This window comes from Cyanistes caeruleus, chromosome 33 (genome assembly GCF_971803275.1).
Source record: "Cyanistes caeruleus chromosome 33, bCyaCae1.hap1.1, whole genome shotgun sequence".
Taxonomy (NCBI): Eukaryota; Metazoa; Chordata; class Aves; order Passeriformes; family Paridae; genus Cyanistes; species Cyanistes caeruleus.
This window is the reverse complement of record NC_141734.1, coordinates 507,839-526,188: the sequence shown is the minus strand read 5'-3', so window position 1 is coordinate 526,188 and position 18,350 is coordinate 507,839. Positions and strand designations below refer to the sequence as shown.

The following is an 18,350-nucleotide window of genomic DNA, read 5'->3' as shown; positions in this document are numbered from 1 at the left end:
CGCCTCCCCTCAGCGCTTTCTGCGCATGCGCGCCCGCCATTTCGCGCCTCAGCTTCGCTTTGCCCTTAACCAAAATGGCGGCCGGCCGCCCTCACCGCCGCCATTTTGTAGGCGTCACCTCTCCCCCCCCCCCCCGCCTTCCCCTCAGCCGCCCTCATCCAAGATGGCGCTGGCCAGCGTCCTCCGCTCGGAGCTGCCGGAGTTTTCCAAATGTTTCCCGGGATATTCCAAAGGTTTTCCAGAAGATTCCGAAGCTATCCCGGAAATCCTGAGGGATCCTCCCGGTCCTCCGCGGGCTTTGGCGGCTCCGCCGTGCGGGGTTCAGGCGGTGTTGGATGGGCCCGGCTTCGAGATGCTGCACGGAACGACAACTCTGGCCTTTAAGGTGAGGGGGAAAAGGCTGAAAAATCGGAGTTTTTGAGGCGAAAATCGGTTTTTTTGAGGCGAAAATCGACTTTGGGACCTAAAAATCCCGTCTGGGCGCCTCAAAATTTGGTTTCCGGACCCCAAAATTGTACTTGGGACCAAAAGATTCCATCCAGGCGCCTCAAATTTGGCTTTTTTGACCCAAAAATCAACTTTGGGACCTAAAAATTCCCTTTTTTGACCCAAAAATCGACTTTGGGACCTAAAAATCCCGTCTGGGCGCCTCAGAATTTGGTTTCCGGACCCCAAAATTGGCTTTTTTGACCCAAAAAATCCTTTTGGGCACCTCAAAATTGGCTTTTTTGACCCAAAAATTGGGTTTTTCGACCTAAAAATCCCGTCTGGGCGCCTCAAAATTTGGTTTCCGGACCTCAAAATTGTATTTGGGACCAAAAAATTCCATCCAGGCGCCTCAAAATTCCCTTTTTTGACCCAAAAAATCCCTTTGGGCACCTCAAATTTGGCTTTTTTGACCCAAAAATCGACTTTGGGACCTAAAAATCCCGTCTGGGCACCTCAAAATTCCCTTTTTTGACCCAAAAATTGACTTTGGGACCTAAAAATTCCCTTTTTTGACCCAAAAATCGACTTTGGGACCTAAAAATCCCTCAAAATTTGGTTTTTGGACCCAAAAATTGGGTTTTTCGACCCAAAAATCCCCTTTGGGCACCTCAAAATTCCCTTTTTTGACCCAAAAAATTCTTTTGGGCACCTCAAAATTGGCTTTTTTGACCCAAAAATCGACTTTGGGCACCTCAAAATTGGCTTTTTTGACCCAAAAATCGACTTTGGGCACCTCAAAATTGGCTTTTTTTGACCCAAAAATCCCTTTGGGACCTCAAAATTGGCTTTTTTGACCCAAAAATCGACTTTGGGACCAAAAATTGGCTTTTTTGACCCAAAAAATGCCTTTGGGCGCCTCAAAATTGGCTTTTTTTGACCCAAAAATCGACTTTGGGCACCTCAAAATTGGCTTTTTTGACCCAAAAAATCCTTTTGGGACCTAAAAATTCCCTTTTTTGACCCAAAAAATTCTTTTGGGCACCTCAAAATTGCCTTTTTTGACCCAAAAAATCCCTTTGGGCACCTCAAATTTGTCTTTTTTGACCCAAAAATCGACTTTGGGACCTAAAAATTGGCTTTTTTGACCCAAAAAATCCCTTTGGGCACCTCAAAATTGGCTTTTTTGACCCAAAAAATCCCCTTGGGCACCTCAAAATTGGCTTTTTTGACCCAAAAATCCCCTTTGGGCACCTCAAAATTGGCTTTTTTGACCCAAAAATCGACTTTGGGACCTAAAAATTGGCTTTTTTGACCCAAAAATCGACTTTGGGACCTAAAAATCCCTCAAAATTTGATTTTTGGACCCAAAAAATCCAGTAAAAAAATGCTGGGAAAATGGGGAAAAAATGGGAAAAATGGGAAAAATTGGGAAAAAATGGGGAAAAATGGGGAAAAATGGGTTAAAAATGGGTAAAAAATTGGGAAGAAATGGTAAAAAAGTGGTAAAAAATGGGAAAAAATGGGGAAAAAATGGGGAAAAATGGTAAAAAATGCTAAAAAAAGGGTAAAAAATCCTAAAAAAATGGTAAAAAATGCGAAAAAAATGGTAAAAACTGGGGAAAAAATTCCGAAAAAAATGGAAAAAAAATGGGAAAAAATGGGAAAAAATGGTAAAAAAATGGTAAAAAATCCTAAAAAATTGGTAAAAAATCCGAAAAAAATGGTAAAAAATCAGAAAAAATTGGTAAAAAAATCAGAAAAAATTGGTAAAAAATCCTAAAAAATTGGTAAAAAATCAGAAAAAATTGGTATAAATTGTGATTCTGTTCCTGTTTCCCCAGACCCCCTTCGGGGTGACGGTGGCCGTGGACTCGCGCGCCACGGCCGCTCGTCCATCGCCTCGCAGTCGGTGCGGAACGCGCCGGGGGAGAATGAAATGGGGGAAAACGGGGAAAATGGGGAAAATGGGGAAAAATGGGTAAAAAATGGGGAAAATGGGGAAAATAATGGGAAAAAATGGGGAAAAAATCAGGAAAAAATGGGGAAAAAATGAGGAAAAACTTAGGAAAAAATGGGAAAAAATTGGGTAAAAATGGGAAAAAATGGGGAAAAAATGGGAAAAAATGGGGAAAAAATGGGAAAAAATTGGGAAAAAATGGGAAAAAATGGGGAAAAATTGGGAAAAATTGGGAAAAAATGGGGAAAAAATGGGAAAAAATGGGGAAAAAATGGGAAAAAATTGGGAAAAAATGGGAAAAAATTGGGAAAAAATGGGAAAAAATGGGGGAAAAAATGGTAAAAAATCAGAAAAAAATGGTAAAAAATCAGAAAAAAATGGAAAAAATCCTAAAAAAAATGGTAAAAAAATGGGAAAAAATGGGGAAAAAAGGGGAAAAAATGGGAAAAAATGGGGAAAAAATGGGAAAAAATTGGGAAAAAAATGGGAAAAAAATGGGAAAAAAATGGTAAAAAATGGAAAAAAAATGGTAAAAAAATCAGAAAAAAATGGTAAAAAATGGAAAAAAAATGGTAAAAAAATCCTAAAAAAATGGTAAAAATTGGTAAAAAATCCTAAAAAAATGGTAAAAAATCCTAAAAAAATGGTAAAAAATCCTAAAAAAATGGTAAAAATCAGAAAAAATTGGTAAAAAATCCTAAAAAAATGGTAAAAAATCCTAAAAAAATGGTGAAAAATCCTAAAAAAATGGTAAAAAATTGTGATTTTTTGTTTGGCACAGACCCCCTTCGGGGTGACGGTGGCCGTGGACTCTGGCGCCACGGCCGCTCGTCCATCGCCTCGCAGTCGGTGCGGAACGCGCCGGGGGAGAATGAAATGGGGAAACTAACGGGGAAAATGGGGAAAAAATGGGAAAAAATGGGGAAAAAATGGGAAAAAATGGGGAAAAATGGGGAAAAAATGATACAAAAAATGGTATAAAATAGGGGAAAAAATGGGAAAAAATAAGGGAAAAAATAGTGAAAAAATGGGAAAAAATGGGGAAAAAATTGGGAAAAAATTGGGAAAAAATTGGTAAAAAATGGTAAAAAGTTGGGAAAAAATGGGGAAAAAAGGGGAAAAAAATGGGGAAAAAAGGGGAAAAAAGGGGAAAAAAAGGGGAAAAAAGGGGAAAAAAATGGGAAAAAAATGGTAAAAAATGGAAAAAAAATGGTAAAAAAATCAGAAAAAAATGGTAAAAAATGGTAAAAAATCAGAAAAAATTGGTAAAAAATCCTAAAAAAATGGTAAAAAATCCTAAAAAAATGGTAAAAATCAGAAAAAATTGGTAAAAAATCCTAAAAAAATGGTAAAAAATCCTAAAAAAATGGTAAAAAATGCTAAAAAAATGGTGAAAAATCCTAAAAAATGGTAAAAAATTGTGATTTTTTGTTTGGCACAGACCCCCTTCGGGGTGACGGTGGCCGTGGACTCGCGCGCCACGGCGGGCTCGTACATCGCCTCGCAGTCGGTGCGGAAGGCGCTGGGCATCACCCGGCACATCCTGGGCACGCTGGCGGGCGGCGCCGCCGACTGCAGCTTCTGGCAGCGGCTGGTGGCCCGGCAGAGCCGCGTGCAGGAGCTGCGCAACAAGGAGCCCGTGTCGGTGGCCGCCGCCTCCAAGCTGCTGGCCAACCTGGTCTACCAGTACAAGGGCACGGGGCTGAGCCTGGGCACCATGGTGTGCGGCTGGGACAAGCGCGGGCCAGGTACCGGGAGGGGAAACTGGGGGGAAAATTGGGGAAAATTGGGGGGAAATCGGGGGAAAATCGGGGGAAAATTGGGGGAAAATTGGGGGAAAATTGGGGGAAAAATGGGGGAAAAATGGGGGGAAATTGGGGGAAAAATGGGGGAAAAATGGGGAAAATTGGGGGGAAATTGGGGGAAAAATGGGGGGAAATTGGGGGAAAATTGGGGGAAAAATGGGGGAAAAATGGGGGAAAAATGGGGGAAAAATGGGGGGAAATTGGGGGAAAAATGGGGGTAAATTGGGGAAAAAATTGGGAAAAAATGGGTTAAAAATGGGGAAAAAATGGGGAAAAAAAGGGTTAAAAATGGGGGTAAATTGGGGAAAAAATTGGGAAAAAATGGGTTAAAAATGGGGAAAAAAAGGGGAAAAATTGGGAAAAAATGGGTTAAAAATGGGGAAAAAATGGGTAAAAAATGGGTTAAAAATGGGGAAAAAATGGGTTAAAAATGGGTGAAAAATGGGAAAAAAAGGGTTAAAAATGGGAAAAAAAGGTTTAAAAATGGGAAAAAATTGGGGAAAAAACAAGTTAAAAATAGGTTAAAAATGGGTTAAAAATGGGGAAAAAATGGGGATAAATTGGGTTAAAAATGGGTTAAAAATGGGTAAAAAAGGGTTAAAAATGGGTTAAAAATGGGTTAAAAATGTGTTAAAAATGTTTGAAAGGGGGTGTGGGGTTCCTGCTCTGAAGTGGTCTGAACTGGGATGAACTGGTTTGGACTGGGATGAGCAGCCCGTGTCGGTGGCCGCCGCCTCCAAGCTGCTGGCCAACCTGGTCTACCAGTACAAGGGCACGGGGCTGAGCCTGGGCACCATGGTGTGCGGCTGGGACAAGCGCGGGCCAGGGACTGGTTTATACTGGTTTGGACTGGGAGGGGAAACTGGGGGGAACGGGGAAAATTGGGGGAAATTGGGGGGAAATTGGGGGAAAATTGGGGGGAAATTGGGGGAAAAATGGGGGAAAAATGGGGGAAAATTGGGGGAAAATCGGGGGAAAATTGGGTTAAAAATGGGGAAAAAATGGGTGAAAAAAAGGGGGAAAAATGGGTTAAAAATGGGGAAAAATGGGTTAAAAATGGGAAAAAATGGGTGAAAAATGGGGGAAAATTGGGTGAAAATTGGGGGAAAATTGGGGGAAAATTGGGGGAAATTGGGGAAAAATTGGGGGAAAATTGGGGGAAAATTGGGGGAAAAATGGGGGAAAATTGGGTTAAAAATGGGTTAAAAATGGGTTAAAAATGGGTTAAAAATGGGGGAAAAATGGGGGAAAATTGGGTGAAAATTGGGGGAAATTGGGTGAAAAATGGGGGAAAATTGGGGGAAAAATGGGGAAAATTGGGGAAAAATTGGGTGAAAATTGGGGGAAAAATGGGGGAAAATTGGGGGAAAATTGGGAAAAAAAGGGTTAAAATTGGGAAAAAAAAGGTTAAAAATGGGGGTAAATTGGGGAAAAAATGGGTTAAAAATGGGTAAAAAATGGGTTAAAAATGGGGGAAAATTGGGTGAAAATTGGGAAAAAAAGGGTTAAAAATGGGTAAAAAATTGGTGAAAAATGGGAAAAAATGGGTTAAAAATGGGTTAAAAATGGGGGAAATGGGATCTGGGGTTACTGGTTTATACTGGGAGGGACTGGGAGGGACTGGGAGGGAAAATTGGGTGAAAAATGGGGAAAATTGGGTGAGAAATGGGGAAAAAAGGGTTAAAAATGGTTAAAATGGGGTCTGGGGTTACTGGTTTGTACTGGTTTATACTGGTTTATACTGGGATGAACTGGGAGGGACTGAGAGGGAAAATTGGGGGAAAAACGGGGAAAATTGGGTGAAAATTGGGTGAAAAATGGGGAAAAAAGGGTTAAAAAGGGTTAAAAAGGGTTAAAAAGGGTTAAAAATGGGTTAAAAATGGGGAAAATGGGGTCTGGGGTTACTGGTTTGTACTGGTTTGTACTGGGACTGATAATTGGGTTAAAAACGGGGAAAATTGGGTTAATAATGGGTTGAAAATGGTTAAAAATGGGAAAAAAAGGGTTAAAAATGGTAAGTAAAGGGTTAAAAATGGTAAATAAAGGGTTAAAAATGGGTGTGAAAGGGTTAAAAATGGCGGGAAATGGGGGCTGGGGTTACTGGTTTGGACTGGTTTGAACTGGTTTGGACTGGGAGTGAAAATTGGGTGGAAATCGCGTTAAAAATGGGTGAAAAACGGCAGGGAAAGGGTTAAAAAAGGGCGGGAAAACGCTTTAGCCACGCCCCCAATGCCTTAGCCACGCCCCCAAAGGCAAACCACGCCTCCAAAAGAGAAGCCACGCCCCCAAAAGGACAAGCAACACATCCAAACCTAGAAGCCACACCCCCAAAAGAGCAAGCCACGCCCCTAAATGCATTAGCCATGCCCACAGACGGGAAACCACACCCCCAAGCCCTTAGCCACGCCCCCAAAAGCAAATCACGCCCCCAAGCCACTAAGCCACGCCCCAAAAGAGCAACCCATGCCCCCCAGACCCTTAGCCACGCCCCCAAAGGCGCTGGCCACGCCCCCCAGCTGAACACCCTGGTATTAAATTGTGGCCACGCCCCCTAATTCAGTGGCCACGCCCCCAAAGTTGCTCTTAATGGCCTGGAATGGACTCGCAGTGACTCAGAGTCGCTCGCCACAGGTCGGAACTTGGTAGCCACGCCCCCAAAGTTGGTAGCCACGCCCCCAAAGTCGGTAGCCACGCCCCTAACTTGGTAGCCACGCCCCCGAAGTTGGTAGCCACGCCTCCATAATCACTCCTAATGAGCCCAAATTATCTCCTAATGAGCCCAAGCTCAATTCTAATGGCCCCAACTCACTCGCCACGCCCCCAAAGTTGGTAGCCACACCCCACAAACTGGTAGCCACACCCCCAGAATTGCTTCTGATGACCCCAAACTGACTCCTAATGGCCCAAACTCCTTCCTAACAACCTAATCTCACTCGCCAGGCCCCCAAAGTTGGTAGCCACACCCCCAAACTCACTAGCCACACCCCCGAAACCGATCCAAATGACCCCAAAACGGCTTCTAATGACCCTAGACTGACTCCTAATGGCCCAAACTGGTTCCTAATGACCCCAAACTTGGTAGCCACACCCCCAAACTCGCTAGCCACATCCTGAAAATCGATCCTAATGACTCCAAACTTGTTCCTAATGACCCCAAAGTGGTTCCTAATGACGCAAACTCACTAGCCACGCCTCCAAAACTGGTAGCCACACCCCCAGAATTGCTTCTGATGACCCCAAACTGACTCCTAATGGCCCAAACTGGTTCCTAATGACCCCAAACTTGGTAGCCACGCCCCCAAATTTGGTAGCCACACCCCCAAACTCACTAGCCACATCCTGAAAATCGATTCTAATGACTCCAAACTTGTTCCTAATGACCCCAAAGTGGTTCCTAATGACCCAAACTCACTAGCCACGCCCCCAAAGTTGGTAGCCACACCCCCAAACTCACTAGCCACATCCTGAAAATTGATCGTAATGACTCCAAACTCGTTCCTAATGACCCAAACTCACTGGCCACACCCCCAAAGTCGGTAGCCACACCCCCGAAGTTGGTAGCCACACCCCCAAAGTCGGTAGCCATACCCCCAAACTCACCAGCCACATCCTGAAAATCGATCCTAATGACTCCAAACCCGTTCCTAATGACCCCAAACTCGGTAGCCACGCCCCCCAAACCCACTAGCCACGCCCCTTCCTTTCCCCCCAGGTTTATACTACGTGGACAGCGAGGGCCAGCGCGTGGCCGGCTCGGCGTTCGCCGTGGGCTCGGGCTCCTCGTACGCCTACGGCGTGCTGGACCGGGGGCTGGCGGAGCCGGTGGCCAGCGAGGAGGAGGCGCTGGCCCTGGCTCGCCGCGCCATCTTCCAGGCGGCCACGCGCGACGCCTACTCGGGGGGCAGCGTGCGCGTGCTGCAGGTGGGACCCCAGGGCTGGAGACAGGTGAGCTGCGACTGCGTGGCGCAGCTGCACGAGCGCTACGGGAAGTGAGGGCAAAAAACGGGATTTTGGGCAAAAATAAAGTGGAATTGATCGGGAATTTTCTGTGAATTTTTGTGGTTTTTTTGGGATTTTTTGGGGATTTTTTTGGGGTTTTTCGGGATTTTTTGGGGGATTTTTTGAGATTTTTTTGTGATTTTTTTGTGATTTTTTTGGGGATTTTTTGTGATTTTTTTGGGATTTTTTGTGATTTTTTCGAGATTTTTTGGGGGATTTTTGGAGATTTTTTTGGGATTTTTTATGATTTTTTTGTGATTTTTTGTGATTTTTTTATGATTTTTTTGAGATTTTTCTGTAATTTTTTTCTGATTTTTTTGTGATTTTTTTTGAGATTTTCCTGTAATTTTTTAGGGATTTTCCGGGGACGTTTTGGTGTAAAAAACGGGGATTTCTTTTGGTGTAAAATTGCCATTTTTGGGGCGAGAGTCGGGGGGCAGCGAGCGCGTGCTGCAGGTGGGACCCCAGGGCTGGAGACAGGTGAGCTGCGACTGCGTGGCGCAGCTGCACGAGCGCTACGGGAAGGGAGCGGGGATTTGGGGCAAAAACACGGGAATTTGGGCAAAAATAAATTGGGATTTTTGGGGAATAAAGTGGAATTTGTCTGGAATTTTTTGTGGGTTTTTTGTGGTTTTTTTCGGATTTTTCTCGGGGTTTTTTTGGGATTTTTTGGGGGAATTTTGGGGAAAAATTGGGGGGTAAAAATGGAATTTTTGGGGAATTTTTTGGGATTTTTTGGGATTTTTTGGGTATTTTTTTGGGATTTTTTTGGGATTTTTTAGGGATTTTTTTTTGATTTTTAAGGGATTTTTTGGGGGATTTTTTTGGGATTTTTTTTTGATTTTTAAGGGATTTTTTGAGGTTTTTTTGGGGATTTTTTGTGATTTTTTTGTGATTTTTTGGGGATTTTTTGGGATTTTTTGGGATTTTTTGGTGATTTTTTGTCATTTTTTTCTGATTTTTTTTGGAATTTTTTAGGGATTTTTTTATGATTTTTTGGGATTTTTTGGGGATTTTTGGGGCATTTTTGGGGATTTTTTTCTGATTTTTTTGGGATTTTTTGTGATTTTTTTGTGATTTTTTTGGGATTTTTTAAGGATTTTTTTGAGATTTTTTTGGGGATTTTTTGTGATTTTTTTGGGATTTTTTAAGGATTTTTTTGAGATTTTTTTTGGGATTTTTGGTGATTTTTTTTGTGATTTTTTTTTGAGATTTTTTTGTGATTTTTTTGTGATTTTTTTTGGATTTTTTTTGAGATTTTTCTGTAATTTTTTAGGGATTTTCCGGGGACATTTTGGTGTAAAAAACGGGGATTTCTTTTGGTGTAAAATTGCCATTTTTGGGGCGAGAGTCGGGGGGCAGCGAGCGCGTGCTGCAGGTGGGACCCCAGGGCTGGAGACAGGTGAGCTGCGACTGCGTGGCGCAGCTGCACGAGCGCTACGGGAAGGGAGCGGGGATTTGGGGCAAAAACACGGGAATTTGGGCAAAAATAAATTGGGGTTTTTTGGGGAATAAAGTGGAATTTGTCTGGAATTTTTTGTGGTTTTTTTGTGGTTTTTTTGGGATTTTTTTGGGATTTTTTTGGGATTTTTTGAGATTTTTCAGGGGAATTTAGGGGGAAAATTGGGGGGTAAAAATGGAATTTTTGGGGAATTTTTTGGGATTTTTTTGGGATTTTTTGGGGGTTTTTTGTCATTTTTTTCTGATTTTTTTGGAATTTTTTTCTGATTTTTTGGGGATTTTTGGGGATATTTTTGTGATTTTTTAAGGATTTTTTTGGGATTTTTGAGGTTTTTTTGGGGATTTTTTTTTGGGTTTTTATGATTTTTTTGGGATTTTTTTCTGATTTTTTTGTGATTTTTTGTGATTTTTTTTGGATTTTTTGAGGGATTTTTTTGTGATTTTTTGGGGATTTTTTTTAGATTTTTTTTTAGATTTTTTTGTGATTTTTTGGTGATTTTTTTGGTGATTTTTTTGGTGATTTTTTTGGTGATTTTTTTGGTGATTTTTTTGAGATTTTTCTGTAATTTTTTTATGATTTTTTTTGTGATTTTTTTTGAGATTTTTCTGTAATTTTTTAGGGATTTTCCGGGGACGTTTTGGTGTAAAAAACGGGGATTTCTTTTGGTGTAAAATTGCCATTTTTGGGGCGAGAGTCGGGGGGCAGCGAGCGCGTGCTGCAGGTGGGACCCCAGGGCTGGAGACAGGTGAGCTGCGACTGCGTGGCGCAGCTGCACGAGCGCTACGGGAAGGGAGCGGGGATTTGGGGCAAAAACACGGGAATTTGGGCAAAAATAAAGTGGAATTCATCTGGAATTTTTTGTGAATTTTTGTGGTTTTTTTGGGGATTTTTTGTGATTTTTTTGGGATTTTTTGGGGTTTTTTTGGGGATTTTTTTGGGGATTTTTTGGAGAAAAAATTGGGGGTTTTGGGGAAATAAAAGTGGGATTTTTGGGGATTTTTAGAAAATTTTTTTGGACTTTTTGGGGAATTTTTGGGGGATTTTTTGGGATTTTTTGGGATTTTTTGGTGATTTTTTTGGGATTTTTTTGTGATTTTTTGGGGGATTTTTTGGGATTTTTTTGGGATTTTTTTGAGATTTTTTTGAGATTTTTTTGTGATTTTTTTGATTTTTTTCGAGATTTTTTTGTGATTTTTTGAGATTTTTTTGTGATTTTTTTATGATTTTTTTGTGATTTTTTTGTGATTTTTTTGTGATTTTTTTGTGATTTTTTTATGATTTTTTTGTGATTTTTTTGTGATTTTTTTGTGATTTTTTTGAGATTTTTTTGTGATTTTTTGTGATTTTTTTGTGATTTTTTGGTGATTTTTTTGTGATTTTTTTTGCGATTTTTCTGTAATTTTTTAGGGATTTTCCGGGGACGTTTTGGTGTAAAAAACGGGGATTTCTTTTGGTGTAAAATTGCCATTTTTGGGGCGAGAGTCGGGGGGCAGCGAGCGCGTGCTGCAGGTGGGACCCCAGGGCTGGAGACAGGTGAGCTGCGACTGCGTGGCGCAGCTGCACGAGCGCTACGGGAAGTGAGGGGAAAACGGGGCAAAAACACGGGAATTTGGGCAAAAATAAAGTGGAATTCATCTGGAATTTTCTGTGAATTTTTGTGGTTTTTTTCGGATTTTTTTGGGATTTTTTGGGGATTTTTGGGGAAAAATTGGGGGTTAAAAATGGAATTTTTGGGGAATTTTTTGGGATTTTTTGGGGATTTTTTAAGGATTTTTTTGGGATTTTTTGGGATTTTTTGGGGATTTTTTGGGGATTTTTTGGGGCATTTTTAGGGATTTTTTTCTGATTTTTTTGTGATTTTTTGGGGATTTTTTTGGGATTTATTTGGGATTTTTTGGTGATTTTTTTGATTTTTTTATGATTTTTTTGAGGATTTTTTTCTGATTTTTTGGGGGTTTTTTTGTCATATTTTTCTGATTTTGTTGGTATTTTTTTGTAATTTTTTAGGGTTTTTTTTATGATTTTTTTGGGATTTTTGGGGATTTTTTTGTGATTTTTTTGAGATTTTTTTGGGATTTTTTTGGGATTTTTTGTGATTTTTTTCTGATTTTTTTGGGGATTTTTTTTGGGATTTTTTGTGATTTTTTTTGGATTTTTTTATGATTTTTTTGGTGATATTTTTGAGATTTTTTCTGATTTTTTTGGGGATTTTTTTTGGGATTTTTTGTGATTTTTTTTGGATTTTTTTATGATTTTTTTGGTGATATTTTTGAGATTTTTTCTGATTTTTTTGTGATTTTTTTGAGATTTTTCTGTAATTTTTCAGGGATTTTTGGGGGACGTTTTGGTGTAAAAAACGGGGATTTCTTTTGGTGTAAAATTGCCATTTTTGGGGCGAGAGTCGGGGGGCAGCGAGCGCGTGCTGCAGGTGGGACCCCAGGGCTGGAGACAGGTGAGCTGCGACTGCGTGGCGCAGCTGCACGAGCGCTACGGGAAGGGAGCGGGGATTTGGGGCAAAAACACGGGAATTTGGGCAAAAATAAAGTGGAATTCATCTGGAATTTTTTGTGATTTTTTGTGGTTTTTTTGGGATTTTTTTGGAATTTTTTTGGGATTTTTTTGGGATTTTTGGGGAAAAATTGGGGGTTAAAAATGGAATTTTTGGGGAATTTTTTGGGATTTTTTGGGGATTTTTTAAGGATTTTTTTGGGATTTTTTGGGATTTTTTGGGGGATTTTTGGGGATTTTTTGTCATTTTTTTCTGATTTTTTTTGGAATTTTTTAGGGATTTTTTTATGATTTTTTGGGATTTTTTGGGGATTTTTGGGGCATTTTTGGGGATTTTTTTCTGATTTTTTTGTGATTTTTTGAGATTTTTTTGTGATTTTTTTGAGATTTTTTTGTGATTTTTTGGGGGATTTTTTGGGGATTTTTTGTGATTTTTTTGGGGATTTTTGGAGATTTTTTGGGGAATTTTTTGGGATTTTTTGGGGATTTTTTTTGAGATTTTTTGTGATTTTTTTTGTGATTTTTTGGTGATTTTTTGAGAATTTTTTGGAATTTTTTAGGGATTTTTTCGTGATTTTTTTGTGATTTTTTTTGTGATTTTTTGTAATTTTTTTCTGATATTTTTATGATTTTTTTGAGATTTTTCTGTAATTTTTTAGGGATTTTCCGGGGACGTTTTGGTGTAAAAAACGGGGATTTCTTTTGGTGTAAAATTGCCATTTTTGGGGCGAGAGTCGGGGGGCAGCGAGCGCGTGCTGCAGGTGGGACCCCAGGGCTGGAGACAGGTGAGCTGCGACTGCGTGGCGCAGCTGCACGAGCGCCACGGGAAGGGAGCGGGGATTTGGGGCAAAAACACGGGAATTTGGGCAAAAATAAAGTGGAATTGATCGGGAATTTTCTGTGAATTTTTGTGGTTTTTTTGGGATTTTTTGGGGTTTTTTTTGGGATTTTTTTGGGGATTTTTGGGGAAAAATTGGGGGGTAAAAATGGAATTTTTTTGGGATTTTTTGGGATTTTTTTGGTGATTTTTTTTTATTTTTTTGGGATTTTTTTGGATTTTTGGGGGATTTTTTGGGGATTTTTTGTCATTTTTTTCTGATTTTTTTTGGAATTTTTTAGGGATTTTTTTATGATTTTTTGTGATTTTTTGAGATTTTTTTGGGATTTTTTGGGGATTTTTTGTGATTTTTTTGTGGTTTTTTTGGGGATTTTTTTTCGTTTTTTTATGATTTTTTGGGGAATTTTTTTGTGATTTTTTTGTGATTTTTTGTGATTTATTGGGGATTTTTTTAGATTTTTTGGGGATTTTTGGGGGATTTTTTTGGGGATTTTTTGTGATTTTTTTGGATTATTTTGGGAATTTTTTGTGATTTTTTTGTGATTTTTTTGGGATTTTTTTTGGATTTTTTGTGATTTTTGGGGATTTTTTTGGGGATTTTTTGTAATTTTTTGGTGATTTTTCTGTGATTTTTTTGAGATTTTTCTGTAATTTTTTAGGGATTTTCCGGGGACGTTTTGGTGTAAAAAACGGGGATTTCTTTTGGTGTAAAATTGCCATTTTTGGGGCGAGAGTCGGGGGGCAGCGAGCGCGTGCTGCAGGTGGGACCCCAGGGCTGGAGACAGGTGAGCTGCGACTGCGTGGCGCAGCTGCAGGAGCGCCACGGGAAGGGAGCGGGGATTTGGGGCAAAAACACGGGAATTTGGGCAAAAATAAAGTGGAATTGATCGGGAATTTTCTGTGAATTTTTGTGGTTTTTTTGGGATTTTTTTGGGGATTTTTAGGGAAAAATTGGGGGGTAAAAATGGAATTTTGGGGGAATTTTTTGGGATTTTTTTGGGATTTTTTTTGGGTTTTTTGTCATTTTTTTCTGATTTTTCTGGAGTTTTTTTATGATATTTTTGGGATTTTTTAAGGATTTTTTTGGGGATTTTTTTTGATTTTTAAGGGATTTTTTGAGGTTTTTTTGGGGATTTTTTTGGATTTTTTAGGGATTTTTTTGTGATTTTTTGGGGGATTTTTTGTGATTTTTTTGGGGATTTTTTTGGGATTTTTTGTGATTTTTTGAGATTTTTTTGGGATTTTTTGGGGGATTTTTTTTCGTTTTTTTATGATTTTTTGGGGGATTTTTTTCTGATTTTTTTGGGGATTTTTTATGATTTTTTGGGGATTTTTTGGGGATTTTTTTGTGATTTTTTTGTGATTTTTTGTGATTTTTTTGTGATTTTTTGGGGATTTTTTGGGGATTTTTTTGTGATTTTTTGGGGATTTTTTGGGGATTTTTTTGTGATTTTTTTGGGGATTTTTGGAGATTTTTTTGGGAATTTTTTGGGATTTTTTGGGGATTTTTTTTGAGATTTTTTGTGATTTTTTGGGGATTTTTTTGGGGATTTTTTGTGATTTTTTGGTGATTTTTTGTGATTTTTTTGTGATTTTTTTGAGATTTTTTTTGTAATTTTTTTCTGATTTTTTTTGTCATTTTTTGCGATTTTTCTGTAATTTTTTAGGGATTTTCCGGGGACGTTTTGGTGTAAAAAACGGGGATTTCTTTTGGTGTAAAATTGCCATTTTTGGGGCGAGAGTCGGGGGGCAGCGAGCGCGTGCTGCAGGTGGGACCCCAGGGCTGGAGACAGGTGAGCTGCGACTGCGTGGCGCAGCTGCACGAGCGCCACGGGAAGGGAGCGGGGATTTGGGGCAAAAACACGGGAATTTGGGCAAAAATAAAGTGGAATTCATCTGGAATTTTTTGTGGTTTTTTGTGGTTTTTTTTGGATTTTTTGGGGATTTTTTTGGGGTTTTTTGGGATTTTTTTGTGGTTTTTTTGTGATTTTTTGGGGATTTTTTTGGGGATTTTTTTGGGGATTTTTTGTGATTTTTTTGTGATTTTTTGGGGATTTTTTGGGATTTTTTGGGATTTTTTGGTGATTTTTTGTCATTTTTTTCTGATTTTTTTTGGAATTTTTTAGGGATTTTTTTATGATTTTTTGGGATTTTTTGGGGATTTTTGGGGCATTTTTGGGGATTTTTTTCTGATTTTTTTGGGATTTTTTGTGATTTTTTTGTGATTTTTTTGGGATTTTTTAAGGATTTTTTTGAGTTTTTTTGGGGATTTTTGGTGATTTTTTTGGTGATTTTTTTTTGAGATTTTTTTGTGATTTTTTTGTGATTTTTTTTGTGATTTTTTTTTGAGATTTTTCTGTAATTTTTTTGTGATTTTTTTATGATTTTTTTGAGATTTTTCTGTAATTTTTTAGGGATTTTCCGGGGACGTTTTGGTGTAAAAAACGGGGATTTCTTTTGGTGTAAAATTGCCATTTTTGGGGCGAGAGTCGGGGGGCAGCGAGCGCGTGCTGCAGGTGGGACCCCAGGGCTGGAGACAGGTGAGCTGCGACTGCGTGGCGCAGCTGCACGAGCGCTACGGGAAGTGAGGGGAAAACGGGGCAAAAACACGGGAATTTGGGCAAAAATAAATTGGGATTTTTGGGGAATAAAGTGGAATTTGTCTGGAATTTTTTGTGATTTTTTTGTGGTTTTTTTGGGATTTTTTGGGATTTTTTTTGGGGATTTTTGGGGAAAAATGGGGGGGTAAAAATGGAATTTTTGGGGAATTTTTTGGGATTTTTTTGGGATTTTTTAAGGATTTTTTTGGGATTTTTTGGGATTTTTTGGGGGATTTTTTGGGGATTTTTTGTCATTTTTTTCTGATTTTTTTTGGAATTTTTTAGGGATTTTTTTATGATTTTTTGTGATTTTTTGAGATTTTTTTGGGATTTTTTTGGGATTTTTTGTGATTTTTTTGTGATTTTTTATGGGATTTTTTGTGATTTTTTTGAGATTTTTTGGGGATTTTTTGGGGTTTTTTTGGTGATTTTTTTGGGATTTTTTTGTGATTTTTTTGGGATTTTTTTGGGATTTTTTGTGATTTTTTGGGGATTTTTTGTGATTTTTTGGGGGATTTTTGGGGATTTTTTGTCATTTTTTTCTGATTTTTTTTGGAATTTTTTAGGTATTTTTTTATGATTTTTTTGGGATTTTTTGGGGATTTTTGAGGCATTTTTGGGGATTTTTTTCTGATCTTTTTGTGATTTTTTGAGATTTTTTTGTGATTTTTTTGTGATTTTTTAAGGATTTTTTTGAGATTTTTTTGGGGATTTTTTGTGATTTTTTTGGGATTTTTTAAGGATTTTTTTGAGATTTTTTTTGGGATTTTTGGTGATTTTTTTTGTGATTTTTTTTTTGAGATTTTTTTGTGATTTTTTTGTGATTTTTTTTGGATTTTTTTTGAGATTTTTCTGTAATTTTTTAAGGATTTTTGGGGCACGTTTTGGTGTAAAAAACGGGGATTTCTTTTGGTGTAAAATTGCCATTTTTGGGGCGAGAGTCGGGGGGCAGCGAGCGCGTGCTGCAGGTGGGACCCCAGGGCTGGAGACAGGTGAGCTGCGACTGCGTGGCGCAGCTGCACGAGCGCTACGGGAAGGGAGCGGGGATTTGGGGCAAAAACACGGGAATTTGGGCAAAAATAAAGTGGAATTCATCTGGAATTTTTTGTGATTTTTTGTGGATTTTTTTGGATTTTTTGGGGTTTTTTTGGGGATTTTTTGGGGTTTTTTGGAGGATTTTTTGGGGATTTTTTGTCATTTTTTTCTGATTTTTTTTGGAATTTTTTAGGGATTTTTTTATGATTTCTTGGGATTTTTTGGGGATTTTTGGGGCATTTTTGGGGATTTTTTTCTGATTTTTTTGTGATTTTTTGAGATTTTTTTGTGATTTTTTTGAGATTTTTTTGTGATTTTTTGGGGGATTTTTTGGGGATTTTTTGTGATTTTTTTGGGGATTTTTGGAGATTTTTTGGGGAATTTTTTGGGATTTTTTGGGGATTTTTTTTGAGATTTTTTGTGATTTTTTTTGTGATTTTTTGGTGATTTTTTGAGAATTTTTTGGAATTTTTTAGGGATTTTTTCGTGATTTTTTTGTGATTTTTTTTGTGATTTTTTGTAATTTTTTTCTGATATTTTTATGATTTTTTTGAGATTTTTCTGTAATTTTTTAGGGATTTTCCGGGGACGTTTTGGTGTAAAAAACGGGGATTTCTTTTGGTGTAAAATTGCCATTTTTGGGGCGAGAGTCGGGGGGCAGCGAGCGCGTGCTGCAGGTGGGACCCCAGGGCTGGAGACAGGTGAGCTGCGACTGCGTGGCGCAGCTGCACGAGCGCTACGGGAAGGGAGGGGAAAACGGGGCAAAAACACGGGAATTTGGGCAAAAATAAAGTGGAATTGATCGGGAATTTTTTGTGGTTTTTTTGGGGTTTTTTTGGGATTTTTTGGGGATTTTTTGGGGATTTTTGGGGAAAAATTGGGGGGTAAAAATGGAATTTTTTGGGGAATTTTTTGAGATTTTTTGGGGATTTTTTAAGGATTTTTTTGGGATTTTTTGGGATTTTTTGGGGATTTTTTGGGGATTTTTTGGGGCATTTTTAGGGATTTTTTTCTGATTTTTTTGTGATTTTTTGGGGATTTTTTTGGGATTTATTTGGGATTTTTTGGTGATTTTTTTGATTTTTTTATGATTTTTTTGAGGATTTTTTTCTGATTTTTTGGGGGTTTTTTTGTCATATTTTTCTGATTTTGTTGGTATTTTTTTGTAATTTTTTAGGGATTTTTTTATGATTTTTTTGGGATTTTTGGGGATTTTTTTGTGATTTTTTTGAGATTTTTTTGGGATTTTTTTGGGATTTTTTGTGATTTTTTTCTGATTTTTTTGGGGATTTTTTTTGGGATTTTTTGTGATTTTTTTTGGATTTTTTTATGATTTTTTTGGTGATATTTTTGAGATTTTTTCTGATTTTTTTGTGATTTTTTTGAGATTTTTCTGTAATTTTTTAGGGATTTTTGGGGGACGTTTTGGTGTAAAAAACGGGGATTTCTTTTGGTGTAAAATTGCCATTTTTGGGGCGAGAGTCGGGGGGCAGCGAGCGCGTGCTGCAGGTGGGACCCCAGGGCTGGAGACAGGTGAGCTGCGACTGCGTGGCGCAGCTGCAGGAGCGCTACGGGAAGGGAGCGGGGATTTGGGGCAAAAACACGGGAATTTGGGCAAAAATAAAGTGGAATTGATCGGGAATTTTCTGTGAATTTTTGTGGTTTTTTTGGGATTTTTTGGGGTTTTTTGGGGATTTTTTGGGGATTTTTTGGGGAT

At 38.6% G+C, this 18,350-nt stretch overlaps 1 protein-coding gene across 3 annotated transcripts; it reads left to right on the top strand.

Moving 5' to 3' along the window:
* The first annotated feature begins 104 nt into the window (after positions 1-104).
* Positions 105-17,442, top strand: PSMB5 (proteasome 20S subunit beta 5). Of its 3 annotated transcripts, none has more exons than XM_086870835.1 (4): positions 105-385; positions 3,828-4,134; positions 7,904-8,136; positions 17,335-17,442. In XM_086870835.1, exons 1-4 carry the CDS (start codon positions 164-166, stop codon positions 17,422-17,424), a joined length of 852 nt encoding a protein of 283 aa, XP_086726961.1. In that variant the 5' UTR covers positions 105-163; the 3' UTR covers positions 17,425-17,442. The 3 variants fall into 3 exon arrangements, with proteins under 3 accessions (XP_086726961.1, XP_086726964.1, XP_086726963.1); XM_086870838.1 differs by lacking the exon at positions 17,335-17,442 and adding an exon at positions 11,186-11,293 and having other exon boundaries at positions 122-385; XM_086870837.1 differs by lacking the exon at positions 17,335-17,442 and having other exon boundaries at positions 122-385; positions 7,904-8,233.
* The last annotated feature ends 908 nt before the right edge of the window (positions 17,443-18,350 follow it).

Coding starts and splice junctions, on each gene's coding strand:
- PSMB5 (XM_086870835.1), top strand. CDS start 164: ATGGCGCTGGCCAGCGTCCTCCGCTCGGAGCTGCCGGAGTTTTCCAAA. Junction 386..3,827: donor CGACAACTCTGGCCTTTAAG/GTGAGGGGGAAA, acceptor TGTTTGGCACAG/ACCCCCTTCGGGGTGACGGT. Junction 4,135..7,903: donor CTGGGACAAGCGCGGGCCAG/GTACCGGGAGGG, acceptor CTTTCCCCCCAG/GTTTATACTACGTGGACAGC.